The sequence below is a fragment of the Octopus bimaculoides genome, chromosome 2 (assembly GCF_046866305.1).
Source record: "Octopus bimaculoides isolate indiv1 chromosome 2, ASM4686630v1, whole genome shotgun sequence".
NCBI lineage: Eukaryota > Metazoa > Mollusca > Cephalopoda > Octopoda > Octopodidae > Octopus > Octopus bimaculoides.
This window is the reverse complement of record NC_142929.1, coordinates 131011716-131028370: the sequence shown is the minus strand read 5'-3', so window position 1 is coordinate 131028370 and position 16655 is coordinate 131011716. Positions and strand designations below refer to the sequence as shown.

General features: G+C 34.6%; 1 protein-coding gene across 2 annotated transcripts; it reads left to right on the top strand.

Annotated features, from left to right (window-relative positions):
* Window positions 1-4042: 4042 nt before the first annotated feature.
* Window positions 4043-15141, top strand: LOC106875936 (uncharacterized). Of its 2 annotated transcripts, XM_014924254.3 has the most exons (5): window positions 4043-4220; window positions 5941-6007; window positions 7119-7250; window positions 9874-11082; window positions 14222-15141. In XM_014924254.3, the coding sequence occupies exons 2-5, from the start codon at window positions 5947-5949 to the stop codon at window positions 14236-14238; spliced, it is 1419 nt and encodes a 472-aa protein (XP_014779740.1). In that variant the 5' UTR covers window positions 4043-4220; window positions 5941-5946; the 3' UTR covers window positions 14239-15141. The 2 variants fall into 2 exon arrangements, with proteins under 2 accessions (XP_014779740.1, XP_014779741.1); XM_014924255.3 differs by lacking the exon at window positions 7119-7250 and having other exon boundaries at window positions 4074-4220.
* The last annotated feature ends 1514 nt before the right edge of the window (window positions 15142-16655 follow it).

Genomic DNA, 16655 nt, shown 5'->3' with positions numbered 1-16655 from the left:
GATCTTGTAAGTGGTGTTGAGACATGTTATTGTTTGGTAGTTCTTTGGGTCTTTTGTGTCTTCAGTTTTTCCTAGTAGGTAGCAAGGCAGCTATTTGCTCTGAGTTCTGAATGACATCAAGGATTTTTATTTTGGTTTGGCTCAGGTTCGGTCTTATTCCTGGTAGGATTTATGTGGGTAGTGGGTTACTACCTGTAACCTTAGGTATCCACAAGTTTTCAGCAGTCTTTGAAGTGTTTAGAACTCTCCTGATAATCCTTGCTGTCCTTAACAGACAAACTTTCTGTAGGAGCTCTACAGGACATTTTATTTCAATCTCCTACAGCCATTTGTCTATATCTTTGCTTAGTGTTCCCAATGCACCAATTATTACAGGCATAACCTTTACTGTCCTTATGCTCCAAATTCTTCCTATTTCAAATTTTAAGGGATTGTATTTTTCTAACTTTTTGTCCTCTTTCTTTACGATCCTGGAATCAAAAGGGCATGATGGGTTGATTAGTAAGCAACTTTGCTTTTCCTTATCTATAATTGTTATGTCTGGTCTATTATTTTCTAACTTCTTGTCTGTTTGAATAGGAAAGACCCACAAAATCTTACATTTCTCCAACTCCAGTACTTTTTCGACTTGGTGTTTGTACTATGTGTTTCCAGCTTCAAATCCCCATTTCTAGCACAGTTTCCAGTGCAAAAGTTTTACAACCTGGTCATGCCTCCATCTCTTATATTCTACCTGTGTCAATTATTATTATTATTATTATTATTATTATTATTATTATTACTTTTATTTTCTCTTTTTCGGCAAGTCATTTTGACATTAAACATTTACCCATTTTAGTCAACATAGGCTCAACAAGCTATGTAAAACAAAATCAGTTACATAAAAACTTGGGTGAGATAAACATGTTTATTCACATAGGTGCCTAGGAAGTCAATTTCCTTCCAATATTAATAACTCATTAGCTAATTATTTAATTAGGAAATCAAAATGCATTAAAATATAAATGGAATCCTACTTGTCATGTCAATATATTGGTTTACATTCCAGAGTAATGAATGTGTACTTACATAACAAAAATACATAAAACAGTTTGACTTATAAAAAAACATACACACACACTTGCATACACACATGTTCATTTGCACACATATATACGCACACACTGAGGCAGGTACACATGTGTGTATACACATACACACACATGAACATCTGTAGAATTTTAGTCTATTTTTCAGTATCTTTTATCTTTTACTTGTTTCAGTCATTGGACTGTGGCCAGTTCTTATTTTTTTTGTATTAGATACTCTTTTATGCTGGTATCTTATGCCAAACTACTAAGTTATTGGGATGTAAACAATTCAACACCTGTGGTCAAGCAGTGGGTGACAAATACTAACACAAACACACACACACACACACACACGTGCACAACAGGTATCCACCTCACAGTTTCTGTGTACTATAATCATTCACAAGTCAGTAATCAACCCAGGGCTATAGAAGAAGACACTTGCCTAAGGTACCATGCACTTTTCTGAATTAAATTTTGCCAGATTGATGATATTGACTTTTGTACCGCCACCTCCCACTTCACCTCAATAAAACAGATATTAATAATAATGTTGATATTAATCCATTTAGTTGGCAGTGAATTAGTAGTCATTAAAGTGTTGGATAAAATACTTCATAGTATTTGTTCTGATTCTCTGACTTCAAATCTCACTGAAGTTAGCTTCATCATCTATCGTTTCAGGGTATATAAAGATTTGCCAATCCAGTCATTGGATTTGCTGAACTATTTTAGAGGATTAAGAAAAAAACTGCCTTGTGTTATCTGTTATGGTTTTTATATTCTGACAACAATACCTGCAACAACACTGGTGCCATACTGTAATGGTCTTAAAGTAGTCACTTTCACCTGCTGCAATGGTTGTGTAGAGAAAGGAGGCTACCATGTACAAGCAACAACCATTTGTCTTCAAAAAACTTTACCCAGGCCTGTACATTCTTGTGAAGAGAAATGGTCATCCTAAATGTACAGAGATCTCCAATTCATTCCTCTCCTAAGATCTCTCTTACAAATCTCCCCTAAAAAATTAGAATCTTTCCTAAAAATTATGCACATGTGTACACAAGTGCATCCATTATTTAAGTTGTCACTAAATATCCCTGGAAATCTACTTTAAAAAGTTTAACATCAACATTTGCTGCTGAATGCTAGTGTCAGCAATTAGATTATTGTCTAAGTACAATAAGAACTCTCCCACAAGGCCCAATCCTTGTTGTGGTATGATGGCTTGTGTGCTCCAATGACACTGAGAGTTATGCCAGCAGAGTGTAAGCTCCTGGTAGAGCCTCCCATTCTGGACAGATCAAAGGATAGAGGCCAGATTTATATGGATTCTTCTTCTCAAAGATGAAATCAGTTTGTGTAAGGTGAAGACACCTAGCTAGGAAAAAGTACAGTTGCAGAAGCATCAGTGACAATCAAAACTAACAAGACCTAGGAGAGGGGAAGGCTTTCCCTTAGGGAAATATACAGGGCACCCCCTACTTTATACTGAGGGTGTAGGGGTTCAGAGCATTGGAGAAAAGTCATTGAGGGCTTATTGCTGCATAAGGAGCAAAGAGTTTAAGTAAGCAACAATAAGAACTACAATTTCAGGTAAAGTACTACATCAATCTTTTGGAGGTTTTTTTTATATCTTTTAGCCCCGAGAAAATGTAGTACTCATGGCCCTTTGCAGGGCCTCCAAAACAGGTGGAAGGGAGATATCCTCAAATCAGAAGCTTGTCCTAAATGCTTGCAATATATTGGACTCCCTTAAGAACACCCAAGGTGCCAGGTAGTGGTGTTACACCAGACAACAGTTCAAGTTTATCACTCAAGTAGACCATGGCAGGACTTGAACTCACAGCACAAAGAAATAGAACAAATACCACATGGCACCCTGATGACATTTTTACATTTGTACCATGACAGAATTTGAACTCAGAATACAAAAAGCTGAACAAATACTACAATACATCCAGTCTACACATTACTACTAATTCAACACCCAAGATTGGCTCTCTTTTATTGATCCTATATTGATGAAAAGCAAAGTTGAACTCGGTAGAATTAGAGCCCAAAACCCCAGGAATCAGAACAAGTACTGCAGGAAGGACATTTTATCTGATATGCTAATGATTTTACCAAGGAAGGCCATCCAACTGTAGAAACTCTGCCAAATCAGATTGGAGCCTAGTGTTGCCATCTGGTTTCACTAGTCCTCAGTCAAATCGTCCAACCCATGCTAGCATGAAAAGCAGACGTTAAACGATGATGATGGTGATGATGATTGTCTTTTACTTGATTCAGTTAATTTTGACTGTAGCCATGCTGGAGCACTGCCTTAAAGGGTTTAGTTAAAGAAATTGACCTCAGTACTTATTTAAAGTTCGATACTTTATCAGTCTTATTGCCAAACCACTAAGAAACCAACAGTGGTTGTCAAGTGGTAGTAGGGAACAAACACACACATGCACGTGCACACATACAACAGGCTTCCACACAGTTTCCATCAACCAAATTCACTCACAAGGCATTGGTCAACCCAAGGCTGGAGTAGAAGATACTTGTTCAAGGTGATCTGCAGTTGGACTGAACTTGAAACCTTTTGGTTGCAGACTGAACTTCATAATCACCCAGCCATGCCTGTTGAAGTAACCTAAGATAGTTTTTATTTTGCAATTTATTTTATTGGTGTATGTTCTTTTGGGAATGATTTCACTGATTTCAAATTTTTTAATTAATTCTTTGTAGGCAAATGTTAAAGAAAAAGATAATAAATAATAAAAAGAAGAGATACAAACTATAAACTCTACCTTGAAATTTTATAACTTTTTAAACTATTATTTTGAATAACATGAATATTGAACAAGTTGCTAGCATTGAAGTTTATTTTGACAACACAAACTGAGAAATTTTCAGCCAATGAAAAGCCAAGCTGGTTCTGCTTTTGATTGGTAATTTAAAACAGGATATTTAATTAGCCTATCAATAAGTAAGTTGCATGTGGCATTGTGGACTACACTTACATATATTGTTTGCCATAAGAAACAAGCAGTTGTTGAGTAGAACATAGTTGAAGTCACACATAACAATAATATAAGACCAGGCATCAGGATTTAAAATTTGATAACATTCAGAAGACCAAGCTATAAAGAACAACAGAAAGTAAGAATTGTTCATGTTGGTGTATTTCCCATTTTTGTTGCTGACATTTTATACAACTTAAATTCTAAAAAAAAATATTATTCAGCTGAATACTTTTGCTAGTTTTCTTTTTAAAGATGCTGTCATAGAATTTAATTCTATTGAATACTTACAAATTGTTAGTTTAACTTTAATTCCTATTCTGTTAACTGAGCAATATCAGACACAATATTTTCACTATTTTATTATGTTTTTTGATTGATTATTTTAAAGCAATTTCTGACATACTGTTCTATATTTAAGAGATGAGGAATTATGTACATTATTTACATTATTTACATTCGATGGATATTTGTCCTCATCTTGTTTGTTGTTAACACAACGTTTAAGAGCGGTTAAGTGTGGTTAAGAGTGCAAGCTACTAACCCCAAGATTCCGAGTTCGATTCCAAGCAGTGACCTAAACAATAATAACAACAATAACAACAATAATAATAATCATAACATTGAAAAATACCTTCGGAATGAGAACCCAGGTTCGAAATTTCCCCAAGACACCTGAAGAAGGCTGGAGAGTATATCAGCCGAAATGTTGTGCTAACAACAAACAAGATGAGGACAAATATCCGTTGAATGTAAATAATATAAATAATGTACAATCTCTGACATGTTCTTATGAATGCTATATATACACCATATACATCAGTTGCTCTCAAACTGGCAAGCATCAGACTCCTATCAAAAATATTTGTGAAATTCTTTTGCTACTCACTCCATTTCCTTTATCAACTCTTTCTAGTTCTAATTTTGGCACAAGGCCAGCAGTTTTAAAGGAGGGAGTGAGTTGATTACTTGACCCCATTACTCAACTGGTACTTATCTTATCAAACCCAAAAGATGAAAGGTGAAGTCAATTTTGGCACATCTTTATTAAGGAGAAGACAAAATAGAGTTTATATCCATATAATTCTTCTTTCTTTGTCATGGTGTGGACAAGATTAAAAAGTTTAAAGCTATCTTAATTTTTAATAACCTCTTCCCATGTAGTATGCTGCAAAACAGCTGAAAGAAACTAAAGGTAGTTTATATCAATATACTAATGGTATTTTGTTTAGCACTCTATTGATGGTACCACATCTCCACCATTCTTACACCATACCATACCATCACTAATACCACACTACTGTCATTACTGTACTGCCTCCATCACTATTTCAGTTCTCCGACAGTTATTAATACTATCCAAAAGCTCAATGGAATACTACTTCTCTATTTGGAGCAGTGCTGCTGCTGCTACACACACACACACACACACACACACACACACATACATTCTAGACTGCATTAATAGAAAAAAGATCAACTGACTGATTGCTATTAAAATACTTGTCACCAACACATTCCAGCCTTGGGTTTACATATGTTCTGTGTCTTCTCTGCAACTTTTCCAGTACTGCTACTATAGTGGTTTCTGTTCTTTGGGACTAGCTGGTCTTGTGTCATCTCTACTTAGACCCCCTCTAACTTGTTTCTTCTCCTCTTCTTGTCAGCTGTACTGTGCCCCCTTACTTCTAATGTCTTGCAGTAACCACTAAATACAGTCCATCATCTGTAGGCTGTCACTCCTTCATCTCAATTATTTTCTAGAAACATCACAGGCAAAAGCCATTTAAATTGTATTTCAATGTATTTTGTTTTTCTTTAATAGATATCATCAATTGACATTTCATTTTATTTATTAGAACAGGATGGAAACTACTTTTCAAATTATTTTCATCTTATTGCTGTCAATTTGCTCTGCTGATAAAAGTAAGTAAGATTCTAAATTTATAACATTTCTATGCTAGCAGCAAAAATTTACAACTAACTTTTTCAGTCTGTTTATAAACTGATTTGAGATATAATTTTCTTTCTTTGTTACCATTTTTTCCCCTGGTATAATAACTATATCAAACTGAACTTTTTACAAGTATCAAGGCTTTTAGAGTGTGAAGAACTAAAAACAGTTTTTGTTTCAATACTGTATTGACTACTTACTCTTCCCCACTCATTCCTGTGACCTGCCCAACAACTTATTATCTCCCTCATCCTTCTCCTGTCTACTGTATCCTCATTACTATTCTACTGTTCTGCACTGACTACTCATCTCTGACTGCCCCCTTTCTTCCTCTCTTGTATTGTTGGTGTTGCCTACCTCTCTTTTTCTCACTCATTTCCCATCTCCACACTTTTTGTAAAACTCCTGAACTCCCTTGCTGGGACTTTACCACCAGATGCATTTAATGTCTTGCCCAGGACACATAACCAGATAGGATTGTACATCTGTTAAGATGGTAAACAGAGAGGGATGGAGATAAATACATATGAATTTATGTAGATAACAGGTTGGCAAATAAATAGTTAAAGAAGAAACTAGATAAATAGGTAAATAGTATCAAAATCTGGATAAATTGTTAAAGAAATATGTAAGTTTATATGCCATAAGGAAATATGAGTACTTACATTTCAAAGAAAGCCATTCTTTAGATAAAACTATGTAAAACCTATTAGCTCAGTGATATCTTGAACATTTAAATATTTCTCTTCCTGAAGAAATGGCTTTGCTCAAAATGTTAGAACTCATGCCTTCCTTGGCATTAAAACTAAACCATATTGTGAACTTTGTTAAATGATTTTTATCAACACAAATCATTATTAATGTCCCTGCACTCTGATTCTTATTTGCTTGTAAATAAAAATTTAGAAGCATAGTTTGGTAGGTAATGATATACAAAGGTAGGAAGAGAGAGACAAAAGATATGATATATAACTGGCTGGGTAGATCAATGCAGTGAGAGGAAGGTAGGTTTGTAGGTATGCAGGTATTTATATTAGTAGTTATGCAGATATATGTGTTAAGTGAGATGAATTTCCATTGCAGATTGTTACTACAAGAATGTTTCTATACTAACCCAACAAAACAAAACATTGTCATTTAATGGCTCTCCCTACAACTGTAAATGTGTTGATGACAATGACGGAAATGTCCCTTATCTTATGTGCACCAAGGACTGTAAGTACTCATCAGAGCATTTTCCATTTATAGAGTTTTCAATTGGTGAATTTTCTTTTTCAGTCAGGGCCAGCAAATGTGGTGAGAGGGAGGGAGAAAAATATCTTTGAAATGGAGGGTAAATTCCTCTAAAGGCATCCATTGTGTCAGGTGATGATATTAAATATCAAAGGGATTGTGGAAGGATTCAAACTCAGAACATAAAGAGCCAGAACAAATACCACAAGGTATCTGGACCAACATTCTAACACTTCCGCCAATCCACTACTTTTTTTATTTAATCTGAAAGAATGAAAGGCAAAGTTGATCTCAGCGGAGTTTGAACTCAGGGTTCAGAAAGTCAAAACAAATTTCACAAGGCATTTTATCCAGTACTCCAATGATTCCACCAAATCACTAGTTCGGAGTTATTTCAGTAGACTTTACTCTCCCTCAACAAATTTCTGCCAATGCAAGAAATATGGACAGTTTAGAATAGTTTCTAGTTTTATAAGCCTTTCAAGAAACAATTGTAATAAAATATTTGTATGGTTGTCAGTGATGAAATATAAGTTGAATTTAAGGGATTCTAAAACAAATTTCATGTTTCAAGTTTCTGAGTTAAGTTAAAGAAAGGTAAAATTAGGTGACTTTCAAGGGGTCTTTACTCTTATAAAGGCCCATCAAAATTTTGGCAAGTGGGAATCTTTGAGCTGGTAGTTGAATAAAGGGCTTTAACACAGTGCTTCTCAAACTACCTGATGTGGCGTACCAGCAGTTTTTTCTTTTTTTTTCCAATGTGCCAGGGACCAGTAATACTTCTTAGTAATATTAATTTATATTGGAAACAATATATAATGAATATAATATAAGTTGACAATTTTTTTAAATTTTATCTTTTTTTATCTTATGTTTCTAAACAAATAATACAATATTACATAAGTATTTTATAATTTTTCTTTCTTTTCTGAAAACTCACCGCATACTAGCAGCTGATGGCTCACAGACCAGCACTGGTCCATGGACTACCACTTTGAGTAGCACTGCTTTGACAGATTTTTGGCTTTCCATAGATTTTTAACTAAATCTAAGAATTTTAATCACCAGTTAATGCAAGTAACTGTACATAGTTGTTTCTTAAAAGTTATCAATGCACCATAGGTGAACATTTAGATATTTTTAAGCCTGAGATTGAAGGCCAGAAGTAATTCTATGACCAAGTCAGACACCCAATTTTTTCACTCCTTTCCATGTTCTAGGTTTAGCTCAATTCTTTTTCACTGAGGTGTTGTATATTTTTATTATATATCCAGACAAGTACAGCAACAAATTCTGTTCACATTACTTAAAAAATTTCCTACTCAGTCTATCTCCTGAGAACTTGTGCTTAACTTCTTCTAGCTCAAAGTTGCATATTCAATGCCTCATACTTGATTTCTTTCTTTCAGTTCTCTGCAGATGATCTTCTTTCATTATTTATTTCTTTATTGCCCACAGGGGGATAAACATAGCGGGGACAAACAAAATCAGACAAAGGGATAAGTTGATTACATTGACCCCAGTGCATAACTGGGACTTATTTAATCAACCCTGAAAGGATGAAGGGCAAAGTCGACCTCGGCGGAATTTGAACTCAGAACAAAATACTGGCAGATGAAATACCTCTTAGCATTTCACCTGGCATGCTAACATTTCTGCCAGCTCACCGCCTTAAAAATCTTCTTTCAATATTACAACCATGCAGCAACAAACTTCTTACTTCTTGCACAAGCTTCACACTCTGATATTGTGAACTTAATCTTATGACAAAATCAAAGTTTTTTTTGCTGCTTTTTTTTTCCCCCCCTTTTAACAAAATCAAAATAGAAAATTAACTTTAATGTTAAAGGATTTCATTCATTTACTTATTTGTTTGAATCATTTAATGACCATACTGGCATGGCTTAGACAGAGGAAATAGAGGCAGGATTCTTATGACCAAATGCACTTTCAATCACAATTGAAGTATTTCTTTTTTGGAAACAGAGCTAGCAGACAATTTGTTGATTGGAAATGCCAACAAACATCACCATTTGCAGTCCAAACACAAATGGTAAAAGTCATGGCTCAGTGTAGTTTTGTAAACATTCATACATGCATGTGCACACATACACATGCACTTGTATACACACACACAGGCACACATATCACAGGCTTTTTTCAGTTTCTGCCTATCAAATGCCCTTGCAAGGCATTGGTCAGTCTGAGGATATAGTAGAAGACACTTGCAAAAGGTGTGGCACAATAGGACTGAACCTGAAGCTGCATGATTGAGAAGCAAACTTCCTAACCACATGACCATGTTTGTTTCATTTATATATTTCATTACATTGAACATCTAAATGATTTCAACTATTTCATTACATTAAACTTATAGATATTGCTGGTACAGTGACAGAAATCCCTTGCCTCAGAAATATGAAATTTAATGCTTCAAAATATTTTATAAATAGAACAATAGAAACAAATGATTTCACATGAAACAAATATTATTACTGTTGCCACTTAGCTTTCTAAATTCCCCAGAGTTCTTGACTATTCCAATAATTAACATTTCTTTGTGATTGCTGCTTACAGTTTTAAATTCTATAATTTTTATTTTCAGTCTCAGAAAATGCTACTTTGAATATGGTAATTATTCAAGATCAACCATCATCCAAGGCAGCTCAGAATGACTCTTCAAAGATAACATTACAAGCAAAAAATATCCAGCAATCTAATAACTCTGTGGTGCAAGCTGATGACTCAAGCAATAGCTCTGTCTCACACCCAAACAAAACTGTCAATTACAGTAAAACCTCTACTGTTTCTAACGATAAAAATGTGAGTCCTGTGACAGATACCCAACGTTTCAATTTTGAGACTGAAGACAAAGCTCCAGAAAGCAATGTTTCTACTGGAAATAATTTAGAAGTTACAAATGATACAGCTGTAAATACATCAAGGAACTCAACCGAACACATAAACGATAACACACAAGAAACTTTAAATAGTAGTGTAAAAACTGAAGATCATCAACTTGTGAATCTGTCCCCTAGGGGAAATACAACAGGAGAAAATGGCACAGCGGTAAAAAATAGTGAAGAAACAACTATGAAAAATGTTAATTCTTCAGATGGAAAAATAACAAGGGAAATAAGAACAGTGAATGATTCAAATATTGCCAATAGAGGAAATGTAGAAAAGGGTCCTAACTCTACCAGTACAGGCCAAGGGCAAAATATTTCAATGACCCGACGTACAAATGACACTGACCAAAACCTTGATAATCTTCCAGAATCATCCACAGTCAAAAACTTTGTAGCACTCGAAGCAGAAAGTTTCCAGGAAGAATTAACAGACCTCAGCAAGAGGGGTGACATGCCAAACAAGACCGCTACCAATGAAACTATAAACAATGATCAACAAACTATAAATGGTACTGCTGTGAGAAATGATAGTGCTGAAGCTGTCACACCAAACACAAAAAGTAAGATCAAAAAAGTAAATGGTTCTCAGTATGCAGTCAGGAGTGCAGCTGAAATTTCCAACTCTTCTGCTGCAGATGAAATTAGATGTAAGAACAACAAGGCAAATGCAACAGTGTCAAATAAGACTAATGCAGAGAGAGACACTGGTGCAAAGAATGAGACCAATGTTTCAACAAATACCACTGTGGCCAAACATAATGGGAGTTCTCCTGTCATGAGTAACTTGAATTTAGTGAGTCTGACACTAAGGAAAATATTGTCTCTTGAAATAACTACTCAAGCAAACCACCCAACATTGATGAAGAATAATGTTTCCAAAGCAGCTGCAGGCAATGTTTCCCTTGGTATGTATGAAAGATCTTGAAAGAAATTCATAATTTATTCTGCAGTTTTTTTTCTTTCAGTCTTTAGATTTGTTATTGCGGCATTGAACTAAAACAACATTAAAGTATATCAGTGTACATCACCAGTAAATTATTCTTTATTGTTCTGCTAAAGAAATCTGAATTAAAACTATTGTATTCTCAAAATCATAATTTCTAATTCTGAGATGGAATCGGATATTTGTATGGAAAAAGTAATAATAGCCCATTAAATTGATCCCAAGATGAAATGCAAAAATAACCCTTATAAAATCCCGCCAAAAATCTGAACTCAGAATATAATGAAATATAGCAAAACATTATAAGGTATTTTAGACAAGCACTACAGCAGAAAACAGTGGTTCGTAGAAACTGTAGAAAGTTAAACTGAATATCTTATAGCCTTTAGTTGCTTTATATTGCTAAATTCAAACCTTAACATGGTTGACTTTACTTTCTTTCTAAGATTGATATTGAGAAAAAGCAGTCAAATATTAGATCAATCAGATTGACTGCAATCTTCTTTCAAAATTTGTGGTTTTGAGCCAAAGTAATAACTTTCATTATAATGTGCTAAAGTTAAATAGATATGATAATGACAAAAATATTAAATTCACATACAAAATCATTTAATCTAACAAGCATAACAACTGTTGAATTTGCCTTTCTTCACAAGGATTAATAGATATTTACCATACAAGGTCTACTCAATTAAAATCCTACCTGACAAATTTATGACCTTCCACCAATAAAAGAAATCAATATGAACCTAGAGAGTATGACTCTCTTATAATTCCTCTCCACCCTAGTCTATTACATCCCCCATTTCCTCTTTTCCCCACCTAACAATTCACCCTATCACCTTCCTACTCTGTCCTCCCATTTTTCTCAATAACCCTTGACACTGATCCCTTCACTCTCCCTTGTTCTTTGCCATACTACTAACTACTTAATGCTTACTGTCACTCCCTCCACAGCCATCCAATTGTAACTATAAATCTGGTCCTCTCCTCTCACTTACATCCCCTACTTAGAATCATTGCATGCTCTCTCTTCTATTCTCCCTCAGTTGTAGAAACCATTTCAGGCACTTTAGCCTGAAACAATCTTCACTAGTGCTAATGTCACAAAAAAAAGCACCCAGTCCACTCTGTAAAATGGTTGGCATTATGAAGAGGTTCCAGTTATAGAAATCATGCTAAGTAAACATTGGAGCCTGACATAGTTCTCCAGTTCATCAGGTCCTGTTGAACCAGCCAACCCATGCCTGCAGAGTAGCTGACATTAAATGATTATATAGATAACTTAGCAGTTCAGCCAAAGAGGCCAATAGAATTAGTAACAAGCTTACAAAGAATAAGCCTAGGGATCGATTTGTTCAACTAAAGGCAGTGCTCCAGCATGGCCACAGTTAAATAACTGAAACAAGTAAAAGAATAAAAGAATAGATACACATACAAACCAATTTTAACTGTCAACTGTTCAAGATGCCTCAAGAAATGGTTTGGTTATGTAATTCACATTATATAATATCATTATGTAATACATTGTGAACAAATAAATAGACATGCTATCTAAATGTATGTAGCATAGTTTGAACAAAAACAACTCTATTCATAGTAGCTTTTGCAGGGAGTGGGGATGATTTTTATTTTAATAATGTTTGCAGTGAGTTACTCTGTTTATGAGTTTCAAGCTTCAAATGATTGTTTTCAAACTGAAAAATGTATGTTTTACTGGTTGCTTAAATAGCAGAAAATATATATAAAAATAAAATACAAAAGCACATGTGTAGAAGAAAGAAAGAAAGAAAGAAATAAAGAAAGAAAGAAATAAAGAAAGAAAGAAAGAAAGAAAGAAGAAGAAGAAGAAGAAGAAGAAGAAGAAGAAGAAGAAGAAGGGGGAAATGGAATAAAACTAAAAGTAAAAATAAATATAAAAATAGTGACTGAGAATATGGGGGAAGGAGAGAGTTAAGTACATCAAGAATAAAGAAATGGAATATTTTGACCACTCCAAAATATTCCATTTCTTTATTCTTGATGTACTTAACTTTCTTTCCCCCCATGTTCTTGATTACTATTTTTATATTTATTTTTACTTTTAGCTTTATTCCATTTCCCCCTTCTTCTTCTACACATATACTTTTGTATTTTTTTATATATATTTTTTGTTATCTGAATTTTTTTTCTATTTAAACAACCAGTAAAACATATATTTTTCAGTTTGAAAGCAGTTATATGAAGCTTGAAACTTGTAAACAGAGTAACTCACTGTAAACATTATTAAAATAAAAATCATCCCCGCTCCCCGCAAAAGCTACTCTCAACTCATTTTTTTCAAATATATAATACTGTGCCAAGAACTTCCTTTTTATTATTCTACTATATATATATATATGAAGTTATAAGATGTCATAGTGGTACTCAACTGTTAGTTAGTGTACAGTTCCATGTGGCTGAAACAGCAGTAAGCTAATGAAAATGACATACTCTTTCTCTCTTTTACTTGTTTCAGTCATTTGACTGCGGCCATGCTGGAGCACTGCCTTTAGTCGAGCAAATCGACTCCAGGACTTATTCTTTGGAAGCCTAGTACTTATTCTATCGGTCTCTTTTGCTGAACTGCTACTTTACGGGAATGCAAACACATCAGTACCAGTTGTCAAGCGATGTTGGGGGGACAAACATATACACACATATATACATATACATATATTCGACGGGCTTCTTTCAGTTTCCATCCACTAAATCCACTCACAAGGCTTTGGTCGGCCCGAGGCTATAGTAGAAGACACTTGCCCAAGGTGCCATGCAGTGAAACTGAACCCGGAACCATGTGGCTGGTAAGCAAGCTACTTACCACACAGCCACTCCTGCGCCTAACTTCTTTTTTGTCATTCATATCTATCTATCTATCTATTTATCTATCTACCTGTCTGTCTGTATGTCTATCTATCTACACAGACATCCAAACATACACCCATACACCCATACCTACATACATACATACATACATACATACATACGTGTGTGTGTGTGTGTGTGTGTGTGTGTGTGTGTGTGTGTGTGTGTGTGTGTGTAAAGGTTATAATATTCAGTTTTTATTTTTATTTTTACAGAAACCAATGCTATCTGATGCTGGCAACATACTGGTCAATACTATATATTCAAGAACTTCAGAAAAGAACAGAATGCAAAATTCAAATATGTATCAATATTATTTTCTTCTATACATACACCAAGATGCACAAACATAGTGTCAATCATTGCACCAACAGCTATAAACTGTAAAATTTGAGACCAAATCCATTTAATAATAGCAGTTAAAGTTTCAGTATCAAACAATTAACCAAGACATCTTAAACATCTATTATCTGTTTTAATACTCGCATGGCAAATGTGTACATTGACCACAAAACTAGATGTGTTTTGATACACAATATATAATACATACATGCATGCAAACATATACACATACATACACATGTTCACACACACACACACACACACACACACACACACACACACATATAGTTCCCCAATTCTTATATTTGAAACTGAATGGTAAAAGCAACTTGAATAAGTCTATAATATAGTATTGTATAAATAATATATATATTCCAAACATATATTTTACTATATACAAGTCCTCTTTTCCCTTAATATTTCTGTTTATTAAAATTTATAGCATATCTGTCTACATATCTAATAAGACATTTAGCAATATATGTAAGTGTATGTATATGTGTGCACAGTCACATGTGTCTGTGTGTGTATATTATACACACACGCACACACACACACACATGCGCGCACAGGTAATATAGAATTCAGCTCATTCTCCCTCCGATGATGGAATAGATTGCTACTATAAGGTTGACTGTTGATTGTTTGCAGAAAAATGCACCATCTGTAGATCAACATATTGAAACAGCTTTCAGAGACTATCTGCACACTTTTTCTTTCTTTCATATGATCTGTATTCGTGTAATGACTCAACCTTCATGTTTAGATATATAAATGTCATAATCTAACCTCATACCTGTTGTTTGCCTGTTTATACTTATGTCATCTCCTAATATAATAATGAACATAGTGTTTTAATATATTTGTATGTAAATGTTGGGGTTGTGTTAACCGCACGTGGAGAGATAATAGGAAAAGAAAAAATAATAATAATAAAAAGGCAGAATGCTAAACTGAAAACATATTTTAATATAGATGTGTGTAAGAAGGGTTAAAAAGGGTTTCTAACTAGCTTTCATTGCATGGCAAATTTTCAAGAAGGGGGAAAATGAAAATACATATTTGTCCAAAATCACAGAGTAGGAGTAGGGTGGAGTAGGAGAAAGACTAGTATAAGTGAAGAGAGAGGAGAGAAAATAGTAATTCAGTGAAGGAGAAGTAGTGAGAGTAATAGCCCTGACTGAGAGTGAGTGAGAGAAAGTAATAGCAATGGAGAAAGGAAGGGGTGATAGATGAATAAGGAAGGAAGGGATGAAAAAAAATCAACATTTCATCTCTGTGTGAGTATATGTGTGTGCATGTAAAAGGGAGGTATGTGAATGTGTGCGTGTGAGTATGTGTGTGTATATATATATATATGGGAGAATTTACGAAAAAAACAACAACAGACGAAGACAGGTGGTGTAAACAACAAAAGGATGTATTAGTTTAACGCTCGGGAATACAGAAAGTCTTTAACGTTTCGAGCTACGCTCTTCAACAGAAAGAATACGGAGAAAACAAGGACAAAAACACGGAGAAAAAAAATTGAATGGTTTGGTCAGCGATCTATCATGGCAATATATATATATATATATAGTGAGTGCATATATATATGTGGACTTCCTTCAGTCCATCAACTCATGCCACTTTTGTACCACAAACTTTATCTTTTGAGTATTCCCCCCACCCTACCCAATAAAAAAAAATGTCGGGTGATGAGAGGTCCAGTGAATGTGAAGAGTATTCTACTGAAACAGGTGTCCAATACACCTGTTTGGAAAAATCTCAAGGTAGGCCCTGTGTATGTAAATATGTGTGTGTATGTAAATATTTGTATATGTGTATATTGCACCTTTTGTTAGTTCGAGTGACTCTCCTCAAAAGGGAGAAAAAACAGCTGGAAAATGAAACTATACTTGCTGAATCTTTCGATAAAGAGCATTTCAGTTCCATCAAATAAACTGCACTTTAAAGATCTTATAGAGAAAACTGAAGATTTCATCAGCAGAATGAGATGGCAAGTGAGCTGGCAGAAACGTTAGCGTGCCGGGCAAAATGCTTAGCGGTGTTTCATCTGCCGTTGCGTTCTGAGTTCAAGTTCTGCTGAGGTCGACTTTGCCTTTCATCTTTTCGGGGTCGATGAATTAAGTACCAGTTACGCACTGGGGTCGACATAATCGACTTAATCCCTTTATCTGTCCTTATGTTTAGCCCCTTGTGGGCAATAAAGAAATAAGAATGAGATGGCAAGCATATTTTTACAATGACCTAAGTTTTTTCAGCTTTAATAAAATAGTATTTTACTTTACTTTTGGTGTTTAAGTG